The 11,671-nt window shown below is 47.1% G+C and overlaps 1 protein-coding gene across 2 annotated transcripts in view; it reads left to right on the top strand.

Moving 5' to 3' along the window:
• Positions 1–1,381: 1,381 nt before the first annotated feature.
• The window catches only part of MTMR14 (myotubularin related protein 14), a 79,461-nt gene continuing 69,171 nt past the window's right edge, over positions 1,382–11,671 (top strand). For both annotated transcript variants that reach the window (XM_066613709.1, XM_066613708.1), the window contains exons 1-2: positions 1,382–1,619; positions 5,084–5,232. In XM_066613709.1, coding sequence (XP_066469806.1) covers positions 1,449–1,619; positions 5,084–5,232 — 320 coding nt within the window. In that variant the 5' untranslated portion in view covers positions 1,382–1,448. The remainder of the gene's footprint in view (positions 1,620–5,083; positions 5,233–11,671) is intronic.

The following is an 11,671-nucleotide window of genomic DNA, read 5'->3' as shown; positions in this document are numbered from 1 at the left end:
AGCGGGGTGGGCAAGCGGCCCCTCCCTTCGGAGCCATTCCCGGCGGGGGGAGCAAAACAGGGGAAGGGCAAATATGTCTAGCCCAAAGAAGGCATTTACTCAGACTGTGGTTGGTCTGTGGAACTCCTTGCCACAGGATGTGGTGACGGCATCTGGCCTGGATGCCTTTAAAAGGGGATTGGACAACTTTCTGGAGAAAAAATCCATTATGGTTTACAAGCCATGATGTGTATGTGCAACCTCCTGATTTTAGAAATGGGCTATGTCAGATGCAGGGGAGAGCACCAGGATGCAGGTCTCTTGTTATCTGGTGTGCTCCCTGGGCATTTGGTGGGCCTGTGGCCTGATCCAGCAAGGCTGTTCTTACTGCAGCCTCTCAGCCAACTTTGTCTTCACAAAGCCCAGGGATTAATTTTCAAGAAGCTGTTCTTTGAGGCTGGTTCTCTTCATGTTATCACCTACAAGAAAACCAGAAGCGTAAACAGGCTAAATATGACTTTCAGGACATGGACAGGCCCAGCCACTTAATGTTTCTGAAGTGAAGGGTAGAACTGGTCTCAGCCTCAAGATCCGCCCCCCCGGGGGGGGGGAAGGGGAAGCCAGGCCTACTGGCTGCTCAAAGTGAAGGGTAGACTTGGTTGGCTTCCCTCTCTAGTTGGGCTGGGGGAAAGGAGAGATCTGCTGCTCAGTAATGCATTTGACAGCCCAGGTGCATTTGACCACCCCTGCCCCGCCCTGCTCAGAAGCAAGTACCATTCAGTTCAATGGGACGTATTCACAGGTAAGCATGCACAGGATGGCAGCCTTCGGGCCCGATCCTGTCCGACTTTCCAGGGTGGATGCAGCCCGGAAGTAAGGCAGCAAATGTTCCCTTGCCTTGAGGAGACGTCCGGACTGCCCCTGCACTGCAGCAGGCAAACAGCCATTGGCACAATTGTACCATCCCTGGAAAGTAGGGTGGGACCGGTCACTCTTACAGCCCCATCCTCTGCGTGTCTACTCAGGCGTAAGTCCCAGTCTCGTCAATGGGGCTTACTACCAGGAAAGCGTGGACAGGCTCCTACTGGGGAGTCCCCGCCCGTCCCGCAAACCCCACCTGTCCTTCTTTTGAGCCAGGCTCCACCCCCGCCTTCCCATTGGCTGCAGCTCCGGGATTCCCAATGCCTACGTCACCGCGTTCGAAGGCACCAAGCTCCCTGTCCCGCCCACAGACACGCCTCCTGATGTTGCCCCGCCCCCTCTCCGGGCTGCAAGGGGGAGGGGTCGGTGAGTTGTTTTGCGCTCGCCTCGGGCCAATCAGGTGGGCGCCGCAGGAGGAAGGGGTCGCGGTGCGGCGCTCGCCGATGACGACATCGTCGCCGTTCCCGGAAGCGGAAGGGGGCTGGTGGGGATGGGGAAGGCGCTGCGGCGGCCGGCGCGTGGCTCGGGCCCGTGAGTGCTGGGCGGGGATGGCGGGCGCCCGGGACGGCTCGGCCTCGCTGCAGGGCGCCTTGGCCGAGCTGCTGCTGGAGTTCTCGAGGGCGCAGTACCGGGCCCGGGAGGGCGGCAGCGCTGCGGCGGGCGGCTCTGGAGGGACCGGCCTCAGCAGCAGCAGCAGCAACGGCGCCGCCAGCAGCAAGGTGAGCCCGGGGGGCCCCCCGCCCTTGTGCCCCCACCCGCTGCAGGGAGCAGGGCCTGGGCCCCACTGCCAGGCCTGCCCCTCCCAGGACCCCCCGGTGGGGCACAGGGTGGGCACAGCACTGCTGAGCTCCAGAGCCTGGTCGGCCAGGCGGGCAGGCCTGGGCTCCAGGCTGGACTTGTTCTCTGGCCAAGGCTCCCTGGGTGGGTAGCCCTGGGCTCCTGTGCCCCCTGAAGCCGCCACTTCCAGGCAGGTAGACCTGGGCTCCCGGTTGGCCTCTGTGGCCAAAGTTTGCTGGGTGGCTGGTCCTGGGCTCCTGCCCAGACTTGAAGCCCAGGTCTACTTGCCAGGTAGACCAGAGCTCCCCTTCTGACTGCCCTCTGGAGCCGCCTCTGGTAGAGCTTGGCTCCTTCCAGACTTGGAGCCCAGATGTACCTGCTGGGTAGACCTGGGCATCCATTCCGACTGCCTCTGAAGCTGTCTCTTCCAGGTGGGTAGTCCTGGGCTCCTGGTTGAACTGGCTTCAACCAGATTTGCTGGGCAGGTAAGCCTGGGCTCCTGCCTGCACTTGGAGCCCAGATCTACCTGCCGGGTAGTCCTGGATTCCCATTCTATCTGTCCTAGATGGGGGTAGACCAGGGCTTGCATTGGCTGCCTCCCATCCCAGCAGGTGCCCTTCCCTGCTAGTGTGACAAGTTTGTGGGAGGCCACACACCCATGGCCCCCCCCTTGGATCTACCCCTGCATTAGCATTCATTCCCTGCCCTTGTAATGCCCTCTCAGCACTGTTCACTGTATCCAAATGTTCTTATTAGTGAGAACAGAAAACTTTACCCTGAAACCAAGCACTAGGGAAAGCTATTTTAGCACAATTGAGAAGAACCTAAGCTGGGACACCATTTCATGGTACCTGTAGGGGTCCACCAGATGCCTCTCCCTTTATCTGGTGGTGCTCCAGTCTCATCTTTCATTCCCATAAGTTGCTGTGGCCCCAGTGGGGTCCTGACCACAAGGTTGAAGAACACTGCTTGAAACTGTTGCCTGACAGGCAAAAATCAACAGGTGAAGAATAAGGAGTCTCCCTGTCCTTATAAGGAGACTGACCCTTCTGTCTGTGATAGCCCTGTAGCTACTGCCTTTAGGGGGATACAGGGGATGATTGACTAAAGTTTGGAGGGTTCTTAGGTAACGGGGCTTGTGAATTTCATTAAACCCACTAACTCCTCTCCCCTATAATTCAAGTATTGTGCTAAAGGCTGAGTTTGGCACAAGGAACATAAGCAGGGCCCCACTAAATCAGGCCAAAGGCCCATCTAGTCCAGCTTCCTGTATCTCAGTGGCCCACGAGATGCATTGGGGAGCACGCAAGATAACAAGAGACCTGCATCCTGGTACCTTCCCTTGCACTTGGCTCAGGAGGTTGCACATACCCATCATGGTTTGTAACCTGTGATGGACTTTTCCTTCAGAAATCTGTCCAATCCCCTTTTAAAGGCATGTAGGCAGAGATTGGAGAGGCTTGAAGCTAGACCAGAAGTTAACAAAATAAGATCTAGGAGTTTGATCTGGCTGATGAGAGCTTCCATAGCCTTCTGACTGTTCCTTGGCTATGGATAACAATCAAGCCTGATGTCTTTTTCCCATGTACACACAACCCATTGGTGGCGTTGAATACCCAAATGTAGCACACCTCATTCTTAGGTGCTCTGTGTGTGTGTGGAAGGGCATATTACAGAAATTGAATCAAAGCGATAATGATAATTCCTCCCCCACAGCTTCCATATCCCAGTGTGGCCCTTGGACCAAAAAATTAGCCCACCTCTGAGTGAGACCCACCTTAGAATTGCCTTCTTCAGGATAATTTTGTATTAAACTGTAATTGTCATTTATGATTTTAATTTTTCAATTAATTTTTGTCTAAACTAAAAATAAGATAAGTAGTATAGGTCACTTGTTTTTTACTTGTTGTATAGATATATAATTAAGTGTGACATGTCTTTTCATAAAAGAAGTGGCAATCCTAATTGTAACCATCTTCAGACTCACTATTACCTGGGTAATATGCCTGAGGACTGCTTTTATTCTAGTCTAATTTGTCTTTAAGTGTATGCCTGTATAAAAATTATCTGGCTTTCTTGTTTGACACCTCAGAGCAAAATATGGGGATGAGGATTCCATTTTGTTTTATATTCTAGACCAGGGGTGTCCAAAGTTTTTGGCAGGAGGGCCACATCATCTCTCTGACACTGTGTTGGGGGCTGGGAAAAAATAATTAATTTACATTTAAAATTTGAATATATTTACATAAGTATACATAAATCAATATATTAAAGATGAACTCATATGAATGAATAAAGGTCTTGCAATAGCTCAAGGTCTATAAAAGGCCTTGTACAAAGCAAGGCTGGCCTTTCCTTTGCTGCTGCTACTGCATCACAGATGTGAAACAGCAAGCAGTGCAGGAAGCCCTCATCCCACAGCTCATGCGAGAGGTCAGACAGTCGCCCTCACTCTGAGAGCAGTTGTGTCGGGCCAGTGCGGGCTCCAGCAAGTCTCCGGAGGGCCAGAGGCTCATTGGAGACTGGGGGCTCCCTGAGGGCCACATTGAGAGGCCTTGAGTGCCTCATGTGGCCCCAGGGCCAGGGTTTTGGCATCCCTGTTCTAGACATTTCCCCCCCACAGACATACTGCCCCACCCAGCTCTCGCTGCTCTGTGAATGTGGCAGCTGCAATATCTTGGGTTGTGTATGGCTTCTGAATGTGCTCAAGTGGTACATTGCATTCCAGCTTATAGAGAAACTAATGTCAATGAGAAAAATTTTGCTTGTTCCATCTGCCTTATTAAATAGTTCAGTTAATCAAGACTCTGAATGATAAGCTTTTTAAATGTATGCCAGTCCTTCAAAGATGCAGAAGCAGGTGACTATTATGTTGGAAGTCCATGGGATAAGATGCCAACTGTATAGAATGCCTGATCTTGAATGTAGCAACATTTGATTCCAAATTTGTCATTATGTTCATGGAATTTTAAGAGTTGGATGTCATGTATTCCAACCTTTTGCACAGTACAAGAAGCTGCTATAGCACCCATGACAGGTAGCTGATCAATCTTTGTTTGAAAATCTCCAATGGGGAAGAGCCCACTAGTGCACAAGATGGCTATAGTAGTTCATTAGTCTTCTCCAGGCTAAACATACCAAGTTCTTCCAACTGTTCCTCATAAGATTTGGTTTCCAGAGCTCTCACCATTAATATCTATAATTCACTTTCTCAGCCCACCCAAACGGCAAGATTGAGCGACTGACAGGTGAAAGCTTGGCAGTCCTGCTCTCTTGCTAAGACTGTCTTCTTTCTCTGTACCACACTTGTTATGCAAGGGCTTTTATTAGAATTGCGGTGCATGTAAATAGCAATTGATCTGAAGTAACAGTTGCTCTACTCCCTTTTCCCTCCCCCTCGATGCAGATAGAGCGTATTGAACAATGCTGCCTTGAGTTGTTCAGCAGGGACTATTGCTACAGCTTGATCCTCAATCTGAATGGTGAACTCTGCAGCCACTACCCTCGGCAGATTGTCTTCTTAGAATATGAGAGCACTGATCGAGAGAGGCACACGTAAGTTATGACTGCGTATGGTGAACAATTTTGTGGACTGCCAGCAAATTGCCAGCTCATCTCTCCTCTGTCTTGCTTATTGGTTCAGACACTGACCTGATATTCTGACACCACTGATTCTAATGTCACCACCAAATGAAGATGAATAATGTTCAGTTCTACTGTAACATTTTCTTTTGACAAGTGTCTGGTGTATTGTTTACTAAAAACCTTTGGTGCAAGAGTTCCCTTCCCTATCTAATCTGTACACGGAGGAGTACAGTGAATTTGCATAGCTACCTTGCAATTCTCTTTTGTTCCTATTTTCTTAAAATTGTTTTTTTCTGTATTAGTCAGAAGCATTTCAGTACAGGGTGGAGAGGTTTGATGGTGGGACTGTTAAAATACCTAAAATAAAAGACACTTTACATTTTATCCCACCCTTACTCCTGAAAACTCTGGGTGGTGTACACAGTTTCTCCTATCCCTTTCTCATTCTCACAATACCACTGTGAGGTAGAGTAGGCTGAGAGATGAGAAACTGGGCTGCACTCTTCCCATGAGCTTCAAGGTACAGTGGAGTTTCAAATCTGGGTTGTTGTAGTCCCACACTCTAATCGCACTTTTCTCTTATTAGTTGGCTATGAAGACATTGACTGTGATTTTGGTTCCTATTTGTTTTTATTTTTTGTGTACTGGCCTTTTTGCTTTGCATGGTAAGCAAAGCAGATAAAACTCTTAAGGTAATAACTTCCTATAGCAAACATGTTCCTGCATAGTTCGTACACTGTTTTGTATAAGGACATGCACTTCTTTGACATTGTATGTGTGGTGGGAACCCTAATGAACATAAAGAATTCTACCATTCTTGCAGATAGGTCCATAAATCTTATTTGCTCACTATGTTTACCTGACTGTCTCTGCACATGCTATTTGCAACACATTGGTACCCTTAAAAAGAAGGGGAACTCTCTTCCAGTTTAGAAAAAGGAATTGAGTCTAGTTTTCTAAGGGCCTTTTCCCAGCATTTGATCTCCTGTACTATGCTTCTCTTGGGGATCATGTGTGCTCCTTCTGCTTTCCATGTGTGCTTGTAAAATAGTTCCCTTCTGCTTTCTGTTGATGTTTAACCTGAATAAGAGCTGCATATTTTCCTTCTCCTTTTTTTTGCTGCCTTGAGTAAAGCATTTGCAGCCTTTGTTCATGCACAGCTGTGCTTAGCTCGTGCTTCTTCATGTGCTCCCTCAGCTTCAGGGTGTTTCCCTATGTTCTGTGAGCATGACTGTCATGCCTCAGTGGCTTTAATTTCTTTCAGGAGGGTCTCTTTCACTTCACTTTTCTAAGTCCTGTTCTCAGAGAACTGCAACCACTAATGACTTGGTCTAAAGTTCAGCACTTTGATATACTGAAAAAGTCCTTGGGATTGTCTGCAGCTGAATGGTGGAGTTAGCAATCTGTTTAGGAGTACAGAGTCTGGCAGCTGTGCAGGAGAGACACATCTCATTGTTTAGAACTATTATGCTCTCAGGTTTGTGGAGAGAACCTGAAAAAGTATGGGCAGATGTTGTTATAAAATGAGTTGAAAGGAGAATCCAATGGATCATCTTATCTAGCGACTGGCAGCTAGATGCCTGCAGACTGAATCCTCCAGCTTCCAAATGCTATCTCTGCACTTGCTAGGGAGAGAGAAAATGAGACTGGAATAAGGTGCATGGATTATTTAAAGCTAGGGCATTTCAGCCAAGTTTGCTGTTGGCATTTCTCCTATCCTCTAACCTTGAATACTTTTTCCCAGGGTTGCTGCTTTCAATTGTGCTTCTGCATTGCCCCAATCCCCACATCCTGGAAACACTAAGTAGCTAAAATGTTGCTCATTGCAACCTATGTGTCTTTGTCTGTTTAGATATCTGAAAACCCAGCTCTTTTTACTGAAGCAATAACAGTTACTAGGCAGATTTAATGTTTAAAGAAAATAATGTTTATCCACTGATTTGGAGCATGGAAGTGAGTTTAAGTCTCCTTCTGCTCTATTTCTCTCCCTACTATCTTACTTCCATGACGTAGGCCAGAAGCAGACAGCCATGCTGCAGTTACTCCCTCCTCTCTTGCCTGCTTTTTGCTAAGGTGCACATGTGTACTCACAAAGCTATACCATCAGATGACTGGTTCATCTAGCTCAATATTGTCAACGTGGAGTGACTGTGGCTCTCCCAAGTTGTAAGATTTCTGCCTTTTCCTGGAGGTGTCATGGATTATCCTAGACCTGTGGGTCTGGGATGCTCTGGGTGCATCCTAGACCAGTGTCTTCCAATTCTTTTCAGACTATTTGAACCTTGTGTGCACATCTGTGTTGGAACAATGAATACCTAGAACACAGTTCTCTCAGTGATAATATTGTTTCTCTAGTGGAGGATACAGCAGCATAGCCTTCCTAATACGATCTTAAGACATTGGCTTTTTGAGCCATTGGCATTGAGCTCTTGGTACATTGTCAGTGCTTAATTCCAACAAAGAAGTTCAGACAGCAGTTTTTGTGGCTAAAAAAATTAATTCATGTCCCCAAAACAGCTTGCAATCTAATAAAAGATGCAAAAGAAACACCAGCAAGCAACCACTAGCTAAGAGGCTGGATAGGATACTAAGTTAAGATTAATAGTGACTATAGCTTTCACCCAGCTAAACAGAAGAAAATTGCTTCAAAGAGGTACATTTTGACTAGTTATTCCCTGGGGTGGGTCTGGATCTTATGTGTGTTCTTTTTGGAATAGTGCATCATCTGCCTTGACTGACTTCCATGTTTTTGAGTCTGTCTCGCTTTTCAGTCACGAAATGATGAGGATGCTTATGTGGAGGTAGCCAAGAGATGTCGTATCACTGGTCTCCTTGGCTTCCACTTCTTGTTGCTCTGGCTGTGTGCATGTGTGAATTCAGTCTTTCCTCCCCTCTTGGACCCCTGCCGTGGACCCCTTTTGGAACAAGGAGCTGCTGACAGAGTGTTAGAATTCTGACTGCTGGAGGGATTGCTGAGGGTTCTCATCCCTTACTGTGGTGTGGATAGGGCTTCAGCTGCGCTGTCTTCAGAGCAAGCTTCTATCCTTGAGAGAATCTTTGTGAGATTGGAGATACATAAGAGTGCACCTGTGTGGCAAGTAGTTAGAATGGGGTTGTAGACATAATATCCAGAGAAAATGTGGCATGGTCATGTTCCAAGGCAGTTCCAAGGCATTAAGGCAGTACTACTGACCTGCCTTGTAAGGTTGTTGAAAGGATTATTGAGAAAATATGCATGAATTACTGGGTAGATGGGACTCGTTAGCCTGGGAAGGCAGCTCATCTGAGAGAAGGAAAACTCTGATGCCAAACCTCCACTGCCTTGTGGCTACATCCGGTTATGGAAAAGGCTTCAGGAGTCAACCTCGAGGCAAAATCCGGAGCCGGAGTCCCTGAGGCAGTTCATGGCTGAACACAGTCACGTTCTGGCAACTCCTGCAATGCCGCTGGAACCAACCGTATTGGCTTCTGCCTTTCCATTGGACCATTTCAGCGACATGGAGAGGGGGGATTTGCTGCATGGGTAACAGTCTATCCCCCATATCTACTTTACCCAGGCTTCGCGCACTGGAGAGGACACTCCAACTTCGCCATACGGTGTCGGCGCAACACGGGAAGCAGCAGTTTACTGGTCATAAGTCTTTGCTCGATTGGCGTAGAGTGTGACGCCAGGGGCTGCTTCCGACGGTGGGAGAGCCACACTAGACGCTGTGGCCGAACCACCATCCAGAGCGCGATACCATAGTCTTTCAAGACTGAAGGTTGCCAACCATGTTCCAAGGTGTACTTGGTTGTCATGTTTTGAGAAAGGTCTTTTTCCTCAGGTTGAGGTCATGAACAACTATGGAGCGGGTGCCAAAGCCACAGAAGGGAGGCATGCACTTGCTTGAAACACTGAATAGGCCTGTGTCCAACTGATAGCTCCTGGTTTAAAGATGCCATGGTGAATTTTCTTTTGTTGGCTTCATGGCATCCTCACTGCCCCATCATCCCTCTGTGATTTGGGAAGAAAAGACTATAGCAAGAGCTACTGTTCTGGTTTTCTTGTGAGGGCTTAGGAATTGCAGTAGGAGAGATTCTCTTATTTTTAATTGAATGAAAGCTGAAGGGCCTGGAATACTGATGCTGTCCACTTCCACATCCTTGTGAAAGTTGAAACGCCTACCTTTCAAGTGAAGGAGCTGATTTCAGCCCCTTTCAAAAAGAAGCTTGCAGCTCAAGGCTCCTCGGTGGCTGCTTTAAAAAGGGAGCTTGAGGTGTCATATAATGTTCTTGTCCTTAAGCCTTTGCATGTTATCCTCGCAACAATCTTGTGAGGTAGGTTCAACTGAGAGGCGGTGGTTGACCTGAAGGCATGAGTCTGATAGCTGAGTGGGGATTTGAGTTGCTACTCTACACAGTTTCGCATAAGCAGAGGGCAGGGCAAGGCATACTTTGAATTGGAACCAAGTAGAATCTTCAAGCTGCCAGTTGCCTCTCACTATGCTACACGGACCAGAGTAGGTAGACCAGTGTGTCCCAAACTTCTTAGGACCAGGACCCACTTCTTAAAACAACATAAGAACATACAACCTATCACAACGCAGAAGGAGATATAGAAAAATATTTTATTAATAACAAATAAATTATTAATTAATAATTGGGGTCCTGTGCTGCTGAGGGTGCTAGAGACCTTAAGTTTTGTGTGTGTGTGTGTGTGTGTGTGTGTGTGTGTGTGTGTGTGGACATTTGCTAGACTTTCCTAGAAATGGAGACCCTAGAAACTCCCCAAGGACTGTTTCCCCAAACGTTTACAGTCATTCCAGCGTGCCCAGAAGGCAGAACTGGAGATTGAGATGTGCAGTTAGGGACTTCCAGACCAGACAAGACTGAAACTGGGTTCACGTTGATTACTAGAAAAAATCAGAAAATGTGACATTTTAATTTGGAGGTAAAAAGATTACCTCAAACCACAGGTTAGCATTCCAGTTAATGATTTTCTTCTGCAAATTGGGTGAGAGTACTCACAAAGATTCTTTTAAAAAAAAATTTCAAATATTTTCATGGCCCACCAAAAATGGGCTTGTACCCACTGGTTGGTCCCGACCAACAGTTTGAGAAACACTGAGCTAGATTGTCTTGTTGACTGTAGAAAACAAGTGTCTTATTAGCCCTAGAGATGGGTCTTAACATAAAAGCTAAGAGGGTTTAGTAAACCACATTGCTTTGGGCCTTCTGTTGTCTGTATCTTAGTTTCGGAGCATGGTCCTCAAGTTTCTGTTTACTGTTCCTGCATAGGAGTTGAGAGAAAATTGCTCTAGCTTAGGCTGTAATCCTAAATGCATCTACAAGTGAGCATAATAGGACTTCTGAGAAGTCACACCTATGATGCTGCCAGCCTTTGAGCTCTCCCTCCCTCTGGAGGCAGGGACTGGTATTGCAGCAGTTACATGATGGGTAAGGGGATTTCTTGCTCTGCTGCGTTGCTGGCAGCCTGTGTGAACTGTCCAAGGCAATAGAATATTCTATGACAAAGTGCCTTAGCTAGCAATACTTGCTCCTTGCTCATGGCTGAGGGTTTTTAAAATGGGAAATGTTGTTGTACCTCATATATTTTTCAGAAGCAGGGGTCTGAGTTGCCATAGCAACCTCTTGGCTTACAGAGGCTTTCAATGGCTTAGGAAGTTTAATGGAGTTGGCGTAAAATCCTTGCGCTCTGGGCATGGCTCTCTGTAGGACCACAGGTCCATCCTAGCATGATAGCAGAGCTCTCTGCTACATCCACGGAAACTGCAGTCACACATTCAGAGTGCCCTGAGTCCCAAGTGCCTGTGGGGGGAGGTGTGTACTTGGCACCTCCTGGGTTCTTGCTGGTGGCACATCTTCCTGTCTCTGGGGCTGGTGTTATCACACTGCAGCAGTGTTGTGTGAAATGGTCTGTGCTTGATCTTTTTATTAGTGCTGTGCTAACCTCCTTAAAACCAGAAAGGCTGTAGCTTGGCCCTAATCAGAATTCTGGGGGTCAGATCCCACATACTGCCCATCTTGCATTCAGAGATATCTTGGGCCCTGAGGATGTAGGCATATTTTGACTTCACCGAATGCAAGGAACAACAGCCGCAAATTGAAGATACCACGATTGCTGAAAACACACAACAGCGAATAAAACACTTGAGATGCATAAAAATGAAGACCTTTGTTTTGTATGGAATTTTCAGGTGAAACTCTATGCCACATGGCAAAAGACAAGTGCGTTATTCATAGTGATTGCTAATAAAAAAAATTTGCCAGTGTATATTAGCATTTGACAGGTGAAGGTGTCTGCAGGAATAGGAATCTTTATTTTGTGATAAAATGTCTTTTCTTGAGACATCTCTTATATAAACAGTGGAATTTTTTTTATGACTCTGGAATTGTCCCAAGGCTTTTA

The sequence above is a fragment of the Tiliqua scincoides genome, chromosome 2, assembly GCF_035046505.1.
Source record: "Tiliqua scincoides isolate rTilSci1 chromosome 2, rTilSci1.hap2, whole genome shotgun sequence".
NCBI classification, from domain to species: Eukaryota; Metazoa; Chordata; class Lepidosauria; order Squamata; family Scincidae; genus Tiliqua; species Tiliqua scincoides.
This window is presented reverse-complemented; position numbering and strand designations above follow the sequence as displayed.